General features: G+C 55.4%; 1 protein-coding gene across 5 annotated transcripts; it reads left to right on the top strand.

Moving 5' to 3' along the window:
• The first annotated feature begins 814 nt into the window (after positions 1 to 814).
• Positions 815 to 17,114, top strand: Carmil3 (capping protein regulator and myosin 1 linker 3). Of its 5 annotated transcripts, none has more exons than XM_077799890.1 (40): positions 815 to 854; positions 2,364 to 2,458; positions 2,724 to 2,774; positions 2,862 to 2,921; positions 3,007 to 3,122; positions 3,308 to 3,405; positions 3,641 to 3,711; positions 3,811 to 3,884; positions 4,108 to 4,183; positions 4,259 to 4,347; positions 4,852 to 4,946; positions 5,170 to 5,256; positions 5,467 to 5,576; positions 5,719 to 5,796; positions 6,333 to 6,409; positions 6,489 to 6,593; positions 6,684 to 6,753; positions 7,191 to 7,272; positions 7,371 to 7,467; positions 7,617 to 7,671; positions 7,752 to 7,924; positions 8,120 to 8,188; positions 8,385 to 8,478; positions 8,572 to 8,670; positions 9,034 to 9,162; positions 9,326 to 9,439; positions 9,884 to 10,059; positions 10,811 to 10,898; positions 11,025 to 11,162; positions 11,425 to 11,488; positions 11,627 to 11,835; positions 12,340 to 12,443; positions 13,060 to 13,375; positions 13,725 to 13,853; positions 14,516 to 14,582; positions 14,691 to 14,780; positions 16,355 to 16,473; positions 16,552 to 16,732; positions 16,865 to 16,984; positions 17,086 to 17,114. In XM_077799890.1, the coding sequence occupies exons 1-40, from the start codon at positions 815 to 817 to the stop codon at positions 17,112 to 17,114; spliced, it is 4,134 nt and encodes a 1,377-aa protein (XP_077656016.1). The 5 variants fall into 5 exon arrangements, with proteins under 5 accessions (XP_077656016.1, XP_077656017.1, XP_026261780.2 ...); XM_077799891.1 differs by having other exon boundaries at positions 12,343 to 12,443; XM_026405995.2 differs by having other exon boundaries at positions 12,343 to 12,443; positions 16,865 to 16,981.
• The last annotated feature ends 9 nt before the right edge of the window (positions 17,115 to 17,123 follow it).

Genomic DNA, 17,123 nt, shown 5'->3' on the forward strand with positions numbered 1-17,123 from the left:
GGAGCTGAGCACAGAGCAGAGGTCCTGGGCAGGCTAGATCTCCGCATCCCCTCAGCCCTCCTCCTGGTCTACAGGACTTGAGTGTGACGCTTGAGGGTGGAGGTGTCTGCAGAGCTGCCAGCTGGGAGGAGGTGGTTCGGAAACTCCCAGGTGCTACTCCGAGCCTCACAACCCAAGGGATGTGCCAAGGACGCTACGGGGATCCCCGAGCCTGGGCGGGCAAGCAGGGAATAGGGACGAAGTCCCCCAGATCCCGCCAGGTCCTCTCCCAGAATCGCCCTTGGTTTGGAGTTCCCTCCAGGGTCAGCAAGGACGAGCTGAATGGGTCCTGAGCTGCCGGGGGGGGGGGGGGGGCCTCTGCAAGAATGGCCCAAGGAGGTGTACCCAGGCCCGTGAACAAAGAAATTGGGGGTTCTGCCCTAGGTGCCCAGTGAGTAGGTGGTACGGAGAGCAGGAATGCTGTCCTCGGCCCGGGAGATACCCCAAACACCAAGCGACGTGCTCTGGGCCTCTCACTAGGTAGCCCGCAGGAGGGGTCGGCGCGAGCGCGCGCGGGGTCTCACGCGGCTCGGCAGCGCAGCGCGCAAGCTCAGTTCAGCACTTCTCCGGGCGGGGCGGGAGACCCGGCGCTCCGAGGCGGGGGGAGGAGCGCTCGCGCAGCCGCCTCTGACTGGAGCGGGCTCGGTCGCTGCTGCAGCGCTCAGCGCCCGGGCCCTGCCGGAGCCGGGACTAGCATGTGCCGCGGCTCCCCGGCGGCGGCGGCTTCTCTGCAGCAACAGCAGCAGCAGCAGCAGCAGCAGCAGCAGCGACCGCCATGGCCAAGGCCAGCGTGGAGCTCACCCGCGAGCTGCAAGGTAGGAGGCTGTCTTGGTCTCCGGGACTCCCCGTCCGGGAGCATCCCAGACCAGTGCTTTCCTGCCCGAGGTCAAACCCAAGCCCGGCGCCTCCTGCCCCCTCATGCATCCTCGCTCCAAGGCAGACCCCACTCCTGCATCCCAGCTCTGGCATCGCTGTCCCCGGAGCATCCTCCTCTGCCCCGCTCGCCTCACCCTACCAAGGACCTTCCTATCCTGGAGCCGCCCGTCCCGCTCTTGGGTGACAGGTGCAGTTCCCTTGCGCTTTCTGGGGCTGACGCTTAGCGTTCCTGACCCACCCCTCGGTGAGGTGTCCAGTGTCCCCTCCTTAGAGTCCTTGCTTTCCCCCACCCCCGCCGGGCGGGGCCAGGCCCGCCCCGCCAGGCGATGGGAGCTGCCCCTGGTCCTGACCGCTGCTTGTCTTAACACCCTCCCTCTTCTCGGCCCCGCCCCGGAACTGACCCAGGAGAGAGCCCCCTAGATGCCTGGCATCGACCAGGCCAGCGGGGCAAAGAAGGGAGTCAGGAAAGAGGCTCTGGACTGAAGCTAAAATCAAAAGCAGGGTCCCTTCAGCTTACCTCCCACAGCCCCCTTCCCAACCTGCCCTCTTCTCATTACCCACCACCCACACTTAAAAGCCTCTTCTGGTTTCATAGGTTCTCATACTTAGCCCAAACCAAGGCCTGCCCCCACCCCCAGCAGTGCCACAACCCTGACCCCAGAGGCTAAGCACAGGCTAGCCCATGCAGAGAGCAGGAGCTCAAGGATGCTAAGAGCCATGATGCACTGTGGCGATTTCCCACAGATACCCTCACACACTGGATCACAATCATGAGATGTGTGTATACACATCTTTACAGAAACTGTACCTCCACCACACACATGTACCCCCACTGCACACGTGTACATATGCACACTATGGGATATCCGGATGGTTCTGCCAGCAGATGGGTATGTGGGTATGGGGCTCATTTAAACATTAAATTCTTTCCCCTCCACCACCAACACACACATACATACACACACACACACACACACACACACACACACACGGTCTGGCACTGTGCCCTTTCACAGTAGCAAGCCAGCAGACTCATTCACACTTCTCTGTCCCTGCCAATGCCACACTCAGGCTCCCTGGCATGACCACCTAGGATACAGTCAGGGGACACCCCCACACCCCCACATACTGACTCACTGTGTATGTGTTGATGGGCTGGAGAAATCCTTCACACCCTCAGAGGTGTAAGACATACCCTCCCACAGGCAGTGCCACTCAGCTACTGTCCCCTAACTCAGGGACATCAGGAGCCAGAGTTTTCTCCATTCTACATTCCCTCTCCAATAGGAAAAGTCACCCATGAAGGAAAAGTCTCTGTCCCATACTTCTTTGTCTCTGTTTCTCTCTCCTCCAATCTGCCCCTGCCTCTGCCTCTATCTGAACAAACCTGAGGGAGTGGGGGTGGCCAGGGTGAGGGGAGCTCTGAGCAGGCCCCCACCCATCTGCAGACAGCATCCGGAGGTGCCTGAGCCAAGGGGCTGTGCTCCAGCAACATCGAGTGAAGCTAGAGACAAAACCCAAGAAGTTTGAGGACCGAGTGCTGGTGAGGGCATTGATCTTGGTGGGGTGAAGGGAGTTGGTGAGAGCAACTGAGCTGTAGGGAGCTAGACAGGAGAGACAGAAATGGGAGAACAGCTGAGGAGATAAAGCCTGGGGGAGGGGCAGGGCGGGCTGAGCTGATGTCTAGGAACCTAAGGTAGGGCAGGAAAGAAAAGGAGACTCCAAGAGCAGAGTTGAGGAGGCTAAAGGAAGGCAGGGTCACCAGGGCCCAGGCAGCTGCCATGAGCAGCTGATACTCTTCTCTGCAGGCCCTGACCTCCTGGCGCCTCCACCTCTTCCCCCTTAAAGTCCCTGCCAAGGTGAGTTGAGCAGAGAAGACTAGCATGCTCCCTTCTCAGCCTGGCAACAAGGTCCTAATCAGGAACTGAGCATCTCCATCCCTCCAGGTGGAGAGCTCCTTCAATGTCCTGGAGATCCGTGCCTTCAACACGCTCAGTCAGAACCAGGTGATCACCAGGGTTCTGCATCCCACTATTGGGCCAACTGGAGGAGGGAGTCAATATCTAAGGCTCTGCCGCTCCCTCCCCCCAGATCCTGGTGGAGACGGAGCGCGGCATGGTGAGCATGCGACTGCCATCAGCTGAGAGTGTGGACCAGGTGACTCGACATGTGAGCTCTGCCCTCTCCAAGGTCTGCCCTGGCCCTGGGTGAGTGGCAAACAAGGGGTATCTCAAGGGATTAGACAACAATGAGACTTAGACAACTAGACAACCTAGAAAAAGAGTGCTCATGTTCCCCTCCTGCTTTTTCCTGGGGGCACAAAAGCTATAACAGGGGAAATAATTGAGAGCCTCTTTCGATCCCACTCTTGGATGATTTGTTCATTTTCCAGGTGTTTGATCCGACGTGGAAATGTGGACACACCTGAGGGCCCCCGAGACACATCCCCCAACTCTGAGACTTCAACATCTACCACCCATAGTGTGTGTGGTGAGCAGGGGCAAACACAAGGAATGTGGGACCCAGGTCACTCTGCCCCATGTCCAGAGCCCTTTGTGCATGGGATTTTGCCTTGAGGAGTCTTTGCCTGCCTTGATGTTCCCGGATCGCAGGAACTTCATGATGTAGCAGGAACCTAGGATACTAGCACATATGGTGACCTTGAACCCTAAGCTGTTTCACATCCCCTTGCCCTTCATGGAGCCAGTCCATCTCCTCTCCACAGGTGGCTTCTCCGAGACCTATGCTGCCCTGTGTGACTACAATGGGCTGCACTGCCGTGAGGAGGTGCAATGGGTGCGTTGAGCAGGGACTTAGCAGGGAGCCAGTGGGACCTGGAGGGAGGAGCAGATGAGGGGGTGGGGAGCAGGTGTGAGCTAGTTCCATCTCTCCAAGGATGTGGATACCATTTACCATGCTGAGGATAACCGCGAGTTCAATCTTCTGGATTTCAGCCACTTAGAGAGCCGGTAAGCAGTTGGGGCAGAGACTCAACCCCCAAATTCCCCACCTCTGTTCAACCCTGGCCTTTCCCAGGATCTCCCTTCTGGTCCCACCCAGCCCCTGCTCTATCTCCCCAACTCCACACTCCCAACTCCACTGCTATCTAGCCATCTTTCCCCATCATTGGTCTCTTCTTTCCTACCCCAGCCACCTACTTACCACTTCCTCCTCTCTTCACTATCCCCACAGAGATTTGGCCCTAATGGTGGCAGCCCTGGCCTACAACCAGTGGTTTACCAAACTCTACTGCAAAGACCTGCGGCTGGTAGGAAGTAGGAGAGAGGGGAGGGCAGGGGAGTGTCCTCCTTGGCTCCTGATCTTAGAACCTTTCTGTCCTCAGGGTTCAGAAGTTCTAGAACAGGTGCTACATACCCTGAGCAAGTCGGGGAGCCTGGAAGAGCTAGTGCTGGACAATGCTGGACTTAAGACGTGAGGCCAGCTTCCTCTGTGGGCAGTGGTATCCCCTTCATGTAGTCTTAAGAGTTCTAAAACCTCAGAGCATGGGGTCCCTGAACTATCTCATCCAGCTCCTCACTTTCCAGAGAGGAAGGAAGCTGAGACCCAAAGAGGGCACAAAGCAAGTTAGTGATCAAGCTGGAACTCAGACCTCAGGCTCCCAATGCCCAAATTCATTGGCCTTTCCCTAGTTCTTGCCATACCTTATCCCTGTTTTCCATCAAATGCCAAGCAGGGTGGCAGTCTTGAGGACTCAAAGCTGGGCTTTGTCTCAGCACAACTTCCTAAGGTGTGGCATGCCCTCAGGTACTCCAGAGAGGTGACAAGGTCCCTGGCAGGCCCCAAGCTGCTCCCCTGTTCTGAGGGCCTCTGACCATTGCAGCGCCAGCCAGACAGGCAGGTAGAGGAGGAGGGGAAGCCCACGGGTTGGGACCTGGGGCTCAGCTCCGGACAAATCCTTCCTCCCCTTCCCCGAAGGGACTTTGTCCAGAAGCTGGCCGGGGTGTTTGGGGAGAACGGGAGCTGTGTGCTGCATGCCCTCACTCTGTCCCACAACCCCATCGAGGACAAGGGTGAGCCCCAGCCCTGAATTCTATCCCACCACAATGCAGACCCCTGTCCTAGCCCAGAGCCCAACCCGGGTCTGAACAGTGGCTCTTCAGCCTGATGGTAGCCCCTGTCCCAGCATTTCTATCCTTGACCCCAGGCCTGCACCCTACTCAAGCCCCCATCTGACTCTACACCACCTGCACCTACTGCCCAGCTCTCACTGGGCCCATTCTCTCCACTCCTCAGGTTTCCTCAGTCTGAGCCAGCAGCTACTCTGCTTCCCCACTGGCCTCACCAAGCTGTGCTTGGCCAAGACTGCCATTTCCCCCCGAGGTACTCACACCAGGACCCTTAACCTCTGATTGCTGACCTCCCCCAAGTGCTCCCTGTGATGCTGAGCCTCAGAGGTGCACCCACACATCCACATACCATTCCAGGGATTGAGGGTGGAAAATAGCCACATTTAGAAATGGGGAAGGGTCATGTATTGAGGGGAAGAGGTGGGGATGAGGGCCAACCCAGCCCAGTGCTCGCTGTGCTCAGGGCTCCAGGCACTGGGCCAGACATTTGGGGCCAACCCAGCCTTCGCCAGCTCCCTTCGATACCTGGACCTGAGCAAGAACCCTGGGCTGCTCGCCACCGACGAAGCCAATGTGAGTCCACAGAACGTTAGCCCCACCCTTTGCAGAAGCATGCTCAGGATTCAGGGCCAGGGAGTTTTCACCCTGTTGCCCCTGGGGGTAGAGAGACTCTATCATCTCTTCTCCCGTAGTCTGTCTTTCCTTTCTTCCTAAGGCTCTGTACAGTTTCCTGGCCCAGCCCAATGCCCTGGTGCACCTGGACCTGTCGGGGACTGACTGTGCTGTTGACTTGGTGAGGGGTTGGTGACGGGGAGTGCCAGGCTGAGGGGATTTGGGGAGGCTATGGTGGGTCTCTGTCTCACCCCTGCCTCTTCTCTGAGTACAGAGGTGGGCAGGCTGCCAGGATGAGTTTAGCAGTAGCTCATACCTATGTGCACTACATCCAGGTCTCGAGATTGCACCTGCTATGCCAAAAGCCAGCCCTCACTCCATTACCCAGCTGTGCACCCTAGCCTAGGGCTGAGTCTCCACTGGTGGGAAAGGATGTTTCCCCTAACTTGAGTAAAGACACCTTAGGAATAGTGGTGGCCCTGCTTTACACATCCGCTGCCTGTGAGCCTCTCCATAGCCCAGGGAACCAGACAGGGAATGGACACACTTTCTACAGAGGACAAAACTGAGGCTTTAAGAAGCTGAGTGTGCATCCACAGTGGGCCCTCTCAGAAAGGGAACCTCCCAGACCTTGGTGGGGAGGGCGGAGGGAGTCCTTGACCCACCACACTCCTCACTCCTGGCCCCTCTGAGGCCCCCCCATGTCTCTCACCACAGCTTCTGGGTGCCCTGCTTCATGGCTGCTGCTCCCACCTCACCTACCTCAACCTGGCTCGCAACAGCTGTTCCCACAGGTGGGGGCAGGAGGGGCAGGGAGGGACAGGGCAAACTGTGGTCATCCCCCTCCCTTGCTGACCTCAGGGATCTCCACAGGAAGGGCCGGGAGGCCCCACCAGCCTTCAAGCAGTTCTTCAGCAGCGCCTACACACTGAGCCACGTCAACCTATCAACCACAAGGCTGCCCCTGGAGGCCCTCAGGTCTGGTGGGTGCAGGGTTGGGGGTGTCCAGGGGAACCAAAGGGACCTAGAGGAAGGGTAAATGTGGGCCTACTGACCTTCCTCCTACAGGGCGCTACTTCAGGGCCTCTCCCTCAACAGTCACCTCAGTGATTTGCACCTGGACCTCAGCAGCTGTGAGGTAAATCCTCACCTGTCACCCAGTGTTCATTTCTCCAACCAGAGTCAAACCCCGGCTCCATCTCACCTCTCACCTCTGTGTTACTCCTCGGCAACCCTTTGCCCTGACCACACCTCTGCTTCCCCTCTCTGGCCCTTTTTCCAGAGACCATTGTGTTCTCCCCACCTAAAGCTTTGGTGGGTGGGAGATACCAGGCTTTTCCAGCAGAGGGCAGGAGCAAGCTGTCTTAGGAATAGCAGTCTTTCTGACAGGGAGAGAGAGCCTTGAAAAAGGATGGGGTATAGATAAAGGACCTCCCTGGTTTTATACCCACAACTTCGTGTGACCTTGGAACCCTGGCATTACTACTCTGGTCTATGAGGATTAAAGGTTCCCTATTCCCCCACTCCATCTCTTACCCCAATCCCGGCCTTCCCTGCTCTACCCTGTCTCTGCAGCTCCGCTCAGCAGGAGCCCAGGCCTTGCAGGAGCAGCTGGGGGCTGTCACCTGTGTGGGCAGCCTAGATCTGTCAGACAATGGTGAGTAGGAGCACCTCTTTGAACAAAGGGAAGAAGCCCTGAGGGGACCCCAGTTAGCCTCGGGCCTCAAGGCCAGGCCTGTCCCATCTACTGACCAGGGTTCGACTCGGACCTCCTGACCCTGGTGCCTGCACTTGGCAAGAACAAGTCCCTCAAGCACCTGTTCCTGGGCAAGAACTTCAATGTCAAGGCCAAGTGAGGCCCCCTTCCCACGCCCAGAGATCCTCACCCTTTCATCCACCCATCCTCTTGGCTCATTGTATTACCTCTGGCCACCTCTCTCCTCCTTCGATAGTATGACCCCAGCCCCTTCCCCTTCTACTCTGAGCCCCAACTCCCCACAGGACCCTGGAGGAGATCCTCCACAAGCTGGTTCAACTGATCCAGGAAGAGGACTGTGTGAGTGACGGGGCCTAGGAGGGGACCTCCAGTGGCAGGGGACTGTGGGGACTGGACCCAACCCCTGCTTGCCCACTCAGTCCCTGCAGTCACTGTCAGTGGCAGACTCCCGACTGAAGCTCCGTACTAGCATCCTCATCAATGCTCTGGGAAGTAACACCTGCCTGGCCAAAGTGGATCTGAGCGGCAATGGCATGGAGGACATCGGGGCCAAGATGCTGTCTAAGGCCCTGCAGATAAATTCCTCCCTCAGGTGAGATCCACACCTGGGCTCTCTGACCCAAAATTCCAACCCCCCACAACACACACATATGTATGTACACATTCTTGCCTCAATGCCCTATATTCCAACCTTTGGAAGACCCCCATCCCAGAACCATCACTAAGTCAGGAAAGAAGGGAGGGCTTTAGAGGAAGGGGTGACAAACCAGTGCTCACCTTCCCTCAGAACTATCCTATGGGATCGGAACAATACATCTGCCCTGGGCTTCCTGGATATTGCGAGGGCACTGGAGAGGTAAGTGGACCAAGGCCCTGCCCTGATCCAAGCCCCCTGCCTCCCCTTGCCAGGATCAGGCCTAAACTACCCCAGCCCCAACCAGTCTCCTCCACAGAAGTGTAAGGAAGGACCATGAGAGAGGGGAAATGATGCACAAAGGGTGGGCTTTGGGGAGCAGGGGTCCTGCCCTACCCAGCCATTCTGTGTCCCACAGCAACCACACACTGCGCTTCATGTCCTTCCCGGTGAGCGACATCTCCCAAGCCTACCGCAGTGCCCCTGAGCGCACGGAGGACGTCTGGCAGAAGGTGGAGGGTGCTATCTTAAGCAGGGTGAGAAAGCAAGGGGCAGAGGGCAGCCCATGACCTTAGCCCTGATCCTACCCACTTCATGGTCTCCAGATCCAATGGTGCCTGGTGAGGAACAACCACTCTCAGACATGCCCCCAGGAGCAGGCCTTCAGGCTACAGCAGGGCCTGGTGACCAGCAGCGCCGAGCAAGTAAACGTTTCCCTCTGGGACACATGGGGCATGCAGGGTACAGGGGTAAGGTGGTGAAGTGCATGGGGTGGGGGCAGGAAGAGGCATCATGTAATCACATAACTGGATTGAGCATGTAGGAAAGCAAAAGGACAGGGTATTCAAAACATGGGCTCCAAACATATGTGGGAAAACAACAAGTAGCCCCAGACAAGAGATGCACAGGGTTCTGGGAACTTGACTGAGCATTCAGGAAGGGAATTCTAAAGAGGGAGACTGGGGCTACCCAAAGACATCACTACCACCACTGCCAATGTCAGCACCAGTTGCATGGACCAAAGGGTCTGACCTGGGACCCCTGACAATCCTGCCACTGTGCTCCAGATGCTGCAGCGGCTATGTGGACGAGTGCAGGAGGAGGTGCGGGCACTGAGGCTGTGCCCTTTGGAACCTGTGCAGGATGAGCTGCTCTACGCTCGGGACCTCATCAAGGATGCCAAAAACTCCCGGGCGGTGAGCCCTCTGCAGCCCCACCCTCCCTGACAGTCTGGAGAACCCAAGAAGGCCAACCATACTAACCCAGGAGTGTCCAGGCACCTGCTCTCCTAGCCCAAAGCCCCCAGGGACTTTTTAGGCCCTGATTCTGGTCTCTGAACCTAACCCCTTCCTTCCATAGCTGTTTCCCAGCCTCTATGAGCTGGGCCATGTGCTGGCCAATGACGGACCTGTGCGGCAGAGGCTGGAATCAGTAGCCAGTGAGGTGTCCAAGGCTGTGGACAAGGAGCTGCAGGCAAGTCCTGGGGAAGGGAGGAGGCCATGATGGGAACCCAGTGTTGACCAATGTCCAAAGCTAAGAACTGAAGTCAGAGAAGGAGGGTAAAAAGGAAATGCACAGTTGAGACTACCCACAGTACCCCTGTGCAAAAGCATTACAACAATATGGGGCTTGGATTTTTCTGCTAGCTTTGACCTTGGACCCTAAACTGTAACCTCCCCTTCTCTGAATTCTGATCCTGGGACCGTTTCTCCCCCTGTCTATGTGGTAGGATAGAAGAAGCACTGATTATGAGGTAGGGAAGCCTGAGTGTCCAAGGCTCTAACAGATCTGTGACCTTAGGCAGGTCCCCCAGTGTCACCATGGGGAACTGGAATAGACAGGCTAACGTTTCTTGCACTGAAGTGCCAGCCCTGACTGCTCCCCTTGGGACTCTGGCCTCCCTTCTCCCCACACTAGGTGATCCTGGAATCCATGGTCAGCCTAACACAGGAGTTATGCCCCGTAGCCATGCGGGTGGCTGAGGGGCACAATAAGATGCTGAGCAATGTGGCAGAGCGCGTCACTGTGCCTCGGAACTTCATCCGAGGGGCACTGCTGGAGCAGGCGGGACAGGACATTCAGAACAAGCTGGAGTGAGAAAGAGCATGGGGCTGGGGGTAGGGCTGGACTTGGCTCAGAGTGCATAGGGACTTGGGAACTATCAGCAATGAATAATGAATGGCATAATCTCTGTTGCGAGGGATAAATCTTTAACCAAATGCAACCTTGCTATTTAGAATCTGACTGGTCTTTGCCCTAGTAATCGTAAGTGCTGAGCTGGGGTTTAGAAGCCCCGGTGGTACACAAACAGGTATATACAGCATGTACCCACATACATATACCAGGAATTGTTTCCTAGAAACAAAACCCAACTTCCTCAAAGACGTGAGCAAAGTGATGTATGTCAGACACCTGGATGCCATGTTCTCTTCCTCCCTGTCTTCATTTTCCCTAAAGTGCTTTCACTCTGGGTCTGGGTGCCACCACTCACCAAAGCAAATAAGTAAATGAATCTGAAACAGCCAGGCTCAAGAAGTACAGGTTTCTACACTTTCAAGGTTTATTCAGCACCCAAGTTCGCCTAGCTCTGTTCCACTGGGGCTCCTGACCTAGAACCTCCTTGCTCCTCCTTCAATTCCTCTTTGACCACATACACGAGGGCTGGAACTAGACATATGTTTGTGGAAACATGACTGTGGTAGACATAAGGTGCCTCCTATAGCAGCCACATTCTCCATGGGCAGCCAAGCCCACTGACCCATTCTCTCAGGCATCTGCGGTAGGGAGGGGCTGAGGCTCCGTGCCAGACGAGGGGTGACTGAGCAGCCCCACCTATGCCTACAGTGAGGTGAAGCTCTCAGTTGTCACCTACTTGACCAACTCCATAGTGGATGAGATCCTGCAGGAGCTGTACCACTCCCACAAGAGCCTGGTAAGTCTTCTGAACCTGGCCAGGCTGGGGCATGCCCTCCACCTTGCATCACCCCATCCCAACCTCCCATATCCCTGAGAGGTGGGCAGCTTCCTTGGGATCCGAGTCACACCTACCCTTTCCCAGGCCCGGCACTTGACCCAGTTAAGGACACTATCAGATCCACCAGGGGGGCTAGGCCAAGGGCAGGATCTGTCCTCCAGAGGTCGAGGCCGGAACCATGACCACGAGGAGACCACAGATGATGAACTTGGGACCAACATCGTGAGCCACCCCCCCCCCTTAACCTGGGTCCTGCCTTTGAACCTATATTACTTTGCCCCCTCCCAAGACTCCACTCTCTACCTCTCTGTGCCTGGCCTCCCCTCAAACCCAATCCAGCCCAGCCTCTTCCCTGGTCCCAGTGCCTCAGCCCCCTGAGCAGCAGGAGGGAGGATAAACTCCAAAGAAAAGACTTTAATGAGGAGTAAGAGGCTCCAGTCGAGGGTTCTTGAGCCCTGGCCCCATCCTGTGTCCATTTCTGCAGGACACCATGGCCATCAAAAAGCAGAAACGCTGCCGCAAGATCCGGCCGGTGTCTGCCTTCATCAGTGAGTCCCCAGCCTCAGTTCTCATGTCCTCCGGGCTCCTATGCCTTCCCTAGGCCCTCTTTCCCTTTCTTCTCTGTCTCTGCATCCTCTCTTCCCCTATCCCTCCTGCTAGTCCCTCTAATGCTGCTGTACCCACAGGTGGGAGCCCTCAGGACATGGAAAGCCAACTGGGGAGCCTGGGGATCCCCCCTGGCTGGTTCTCAGGACTCGGGGGCAGCCAGCCTTCAGCTAGTGGCTCCTGGGAAGGTCTATCTGAGCTGCCTACTCATGGTTATAAACTAAAGCATCAAACACAAGGGAGGCCCCGGCCCCCCAGGACCACCCCACCAGGACCAGGTCGGCCCAGTGTGAGTCCCAAAGACCTTACAAAGGACTGACTTTCCTTAGCAATGCTATTGTCAGGGATTCCAGCTTTAGGACCTAGATGCCAGAGATATTAGCTTTGGGGAATTGGGCAGGAGCCCAAGCAAGCCATTAAACAGTTAAGGGATTATCCATTTTAGATGGGAGCTAGACTTTATTGCAGATAATAAATCTCCATCTAGCTAGGGATGGTGGTACCCAGCTACTCAGGAGGCTGAGGCAGGAGGATTTCCTGAGCCCATGAGTTCAAGACCAGCCTGGCAACACAGCAAGACCCCATATCAAAAAAAGAAAGAAATCTCTGTCTACCAGGCAGTGACATTCTAATTTTTATGAAGGACAAAGCCAAGAGCCACCAAGCTTAGGAAATGCCTAGGTGAATCAAAGTCTAAATTTCCATTGGGCCAAGTCCAAAGGGAAGGCTCTGAGAGGTTGGGAGGTGGGACTTCTGACCCAGATGAGCTATCCCACAGGACTCTTCCTCTTAGCAGGTACCAGTACCTGGGACTCGTCAGGAGAATGGAATGGCCAGCCGCCTAGATGAGGGGCTAGAGGACTTTTTCAGCCGAAGGGTCATGGATGAAAGTTCCAGGTATGATGCCTAGACACACTCCCATTTTCAGTTCCTATCCTCCCAATTCCCCTGAAGTCTCTCCAACAACAGTGTCCCCACGACAGTCTCTCTGGGACATTTTTCCACATTCTTATCCTTCTCCCACATCCTTTAACTCCTATGCCTCTAAGTCTCCTCATGACAGTTAAAAAGGATGGAGCCAGCATGAACTACCAGATTGGGATGGTAGGGACAGGGCAGGGGGTGAAAGGCCCTGGGATGGGTGGCCCATTAGTAGTACGAGGCCCTGAGGACAGTGGCCTCCATCTCTGTCTTACACAGACTCCCTAGGATATGTCCAGGAAAAAGCCAGGACACTTGGAGGAGAAAAATTGTTGCCAAGGCGAGGGGGTAGGCAGTCTGGGAGGAGAGAGTCAATTTAAGGGAAAAAGACTACTGGAGGTTTATGATGGGGAAGAAAAGGACACCACCTCCTCTGAGAACTAAGGAAGTGGAAAGGCGCACAGGGCAGCAGGAGAGACCAGATGAGAGAGAGAGAAATAGGATATTCATTAGACCCAGGATGAACCAACACCAGCACCACTCTGGGCTCTGCATCTAGCGTTTGTCACTAACTCACCCCAACTCTGCCCAGCTACCCCAGGACTCTGAGGACTGTTCGGCCAGGCCTCTCAGAGGCACCACTGCCTCCACTCCAGAAGAAGAGGCGCCGAGGCCTGTTTCATTTTCGGAGGCCCCGGAGCTTCAAGGGGGACAGGGGACCAGGGTCCCCCACTGCTGGACTCCTCCTTCCTCCACCCCCACCCCCACCCCCAACTCAGGAGAGCCCTCCCAGCCCAGACCCCCCAAGCCTCGGCAATAACTCTTCTCCCTGCTGGAGCCCAGAGGAGGAAACCAGCCTCCTCCCTGGATTTGGTGGGGGAAGGGGACCTTCCTTCCGTAGGAAGATGGTAAGTCAGGCAGGAGGTGCTGCGTCCCCCCTTTCTCCTGTCCCTCACACAGCCCATTCGCTAACATCACCCCAACATTAATGGGAGAATGTTAGGACTCAAGGTACTGAGGAGCACTGGTCATTCCAATTCTCCTGTCCTTGAGAATGGACTAATATCTGGTAGTCCAGAGCATGCCGGGAGTGCTGTGTGAAAATGATGACATTGGAAGGACTTCTCTCAGGGTCATGGCAGGGCCTCCCCAGGGCCAGTGACTCAGTGGGGTGGGGGGTGCTCCCACTGCTCCCCTGCTGCCTGTGTAGTTCCTCCTCCATCAGGAACTGCTTGTAAACAAGAGACCTTGTTCCAGGGCACCGAAGGGTCAGAGCCAGGGGAGGGGGACCCAGTTCCTGGGACAGCACAGCAGCCAAGGGCCCATGGTGTTGCCCTTCCTGGATTGGGAAGAGCCAAGGGTTGGAGCTTCGACGGGAAACGAGAGGTGAGAGGAACCTGGTACTACAAGCTGAGGGTCCTGTGGGTCCCTGTCCACCATCCCCCTTCCTGCTCCCTCATTGCTGGTGATTCCACAGAGAATGCAGGTGCTTTGGAGTTGGAAGTTGTTGGCTGCAGTTCTCTGCACTACCCATGCTTGCCATGGAATTTGGGACTAGCCACTAAACCTCTTGGATATTGTAAAATACGTGGTTGGAGGAGTCATAAAACTACTCACCTCTAGTGCTCTTCTTCCCAAACTTTGGTAACTTGATTGCAGCCCATTTATGACTGATTTTCACCTTATCCATGTGCCACCTGAATTAGTATTTATGTAATATTTTTATTTAAATCAATTCACCTTTTTTTAAACTTAGTCTGGACATAAGCGTTATCATCTTTAAAATCTTGGGCCCTTTGTATAAGTTATTTTTCTATTATACATAGAATAAACATCTATCTATTAAGATAGAAGTATGTTAATTTGTGTAAGCCATTTCTTGTGCCCCCAGGATGGTATGGGTACCACTTGGGAAACATGGTCCAAGTATCTAGGAAGTAGTGACATGAAAATGACATGAGATGCCAGAGCAGAAACCATTTGTCAATTGCAGTCCCCCATGGAGGGGGCTTTTCTCATGACCTGATCTGACTTACCCATTCTTTCAGGGCACAGGCCCAGACCTGGATGATAGCACCCAGGCTTGGCAGAAAAGGCGCTCTTCAGATGATGCAGGTGAGATTGCTCATCCTTGCTCCCCTCCTTTGACCCTTCTCTCAGGAACCCCTCCTAATTTGCCCTTTCTCTTTCTTCCTTTCCCTTTCCCATCTCCTTCCATTCCAGGGCCTGGAGCCTGGAAGCCACCCCCTCCACCTCAAAGCTCCAAGCCAAGCTTCAGTGCCATGCGGCGAGCAGAGGCCACGTGGCACATAGGTATGGAGAGCCCCTTCCCAGGCAGCAGCACCAAATATCCAGGGCATGTCCAAAGAAACAGAAGCTGTGGCTTCTGAGCTGGGGAATTTCCCACCAACATGGGGCAGTGAGAAGTCAATGAAAATGTTTAAGGGTATTTTACAAAGCTACATTCAAAAGAGACAAACAGTTCCATCCAAAGAAAACATCTCCAGATCAAAAGTGGTTTCACTACAGCTAACAGACAGGAGCAATGTTTTATCGATGGTTCCAGCAAATCCTCTAGGATAGGTGCCGCCTCAGACCACCATCAGCACAGCAGTGCCCTCTATAGAGAAGTTCCCATTCTACTCCTTAGGGAATGCCAGCTATGCCAGGCTCATTTCAAACATTTCAGCCTCCTGTAAAAATACCTCATCGACATATCATCGGGTTATTCAGAAAGGTGCCCCAAAGGAGGGGCAAGAGCACTGCTTTGGAGGTCAGACGCCCTGGATATTGGTCCTGCTCAGCCACCCATGACTTTAAATAGGTCATTTATTTTCTGGTCTCATGACTGGAGGAATAAAATGGAGGAGGACTATTCCAGGTATGATATTTCCCTCCTGCTGGGTTCAGAGTAACTTAAGTATAAGGAGCCACTAAAGAAAAGCTGACCAGCTCAGCATTGACTTGAATTTCCAAGGCCTGGAATATGAGCCCTGACAATATTGACATGGACAAAATCTTCCTGTAGACAACATACACCCCCTTACCCTCCTCCACTCCTACCCCTAGACTAATACATACAGGACCAGAAGGAGTTAAAAGATGGGCAGGCATGTCTGACTTGGGCTGCCTGGTCTCCATAGTCCTTTCCTGCCCCTTTTGGCCCTTGCTCCTCTCTCCCCTGTAGTGCCCAGAGCCAAGCTGACCTGGGCATGACAGTGCCTGTGTGCTTTCCCCATCCTCCAAGGCCAACCCAGCACTGGGGCATCTGTGCTGATTTCCCATCCCTCGCACAGACTGGGTCAAGTATTCAAAGAAGGGCTGCATCCTTCATTTAGGAAACCACAGTCAGAATAGGCAGATGCTTCATTGCACGCATCCCTCATAGTGACGCATATAGACTCCATTTGCCAGGTGTTTACTCATGCTGCTTAAAAGTTGGGGCAAGGAGGCGCGGGGAGGGCAGCCATGTGCCAGTGTACTCTCCTTGAGTCTGTCTCTAAATCAGACTGGCAAACAGTTCTGGGAATGTCAGGCTGCAGTATTGGCAGAGCCCTGGGGCACTGCAGCTCTGGATGGGCAGCCATGCCTGTGGGTCTAACAGGCCCCATGTCCTGGCTCTGCCCTGGTAGGAAAGGGCCTGGGTTCTGCTCTGCAAGAGAGGCATCCAGGCCAGAGGCCCCTCAAGAGGTGATGACCTCAGGGTGATCCTGGAGCTAAGGAAAGGTGGCCATGGGAGGGTAGAAGGGGACATCAAAGGCAGAGATGGAGCAAATGGAACTGAAGGGGGAAAGTCTTGGCCTATGGGGCTTCCCCAGAGGAGGACACCGAGGAGGGCTCTTCAAGCATGCCTTTTCCTGTAGCTTCTTCTGTCTGCCATCCCCCAGCTGAGGAGAGTGCCCCCAACCACAGCTGCCAGAGCCCCAGCCCAGCCTCCCAAGATGGGGAGGAAGAAAAGGAGGGAGCCTTATTCCCAGAGAGGATGGTTCCAGCCAGGAATGCCAAGGTGAGGACCAGCAAGGTGGGTGGGGAAGGTGCTTGGATGGCGCAAGAGACGAACCCAGCACCTTCCTTCCTCTGCCAGCTACAGGATCCCCCTTTAGCTCCACGGCCTCCCAAGCCAGTAGCTGTCCCCAGAGGTCGCCGGCCCCCTCAGGTACCAGGAGGCAGGGAGGAGACCGAGGCTGGGAATACAGCCCCAGGAGTCAACAAGTCCCGGCTGAGGCTGGGCTCACAGCAAGACCAAGAGGAGCCTGAAGTCCAAGGTCTGCTTCCCTGGCTAAGTGAGGGGCTTAGGGAACCCTCAGAGACCTTGCTGACCACATGGGTTCCCCTTAAAAGGCACCCCAGCCTGTGATCTCCCACATATGCCAAGCTTGCTATGAATGTCATTTCAGGGCCCCCTGATCCAGGCCGCCGGACTGCCCCACTGAAACCCAAGAGGACACGGCGGGCGCAGTCCTGTGATAAACTGGAGCCTGATAGAAGACGGCCCCCTGACCCCTCAGGTGCCAGTGGTGAGAGGGCAGGACCCCTTCCCACCTATCTTTCAATCTATTCAACACAGGGTGCTGGCTCTCCCTGCCCAGGAAACAGAGTTCCCTGAATTTGTCCCCAGCAGGAACCAGTGAGCCAGGAACAGACTGACAGCTGCCA

Source organism: Urocitellus parryii, chromosome 6 (assembly GCF_045843805.1).
Source record: "Urocitellus parryii isolate mUroPar1 chromosome 6, mUroPar1.hap1, whole genome shotgun sequence".
NCBI classification, from domain to species: Eukaryota; Metazoa; Chordata; class Mammalia; order Rodentia; family Sciuridae; genus Urocitellus; species Urocitellus parryii.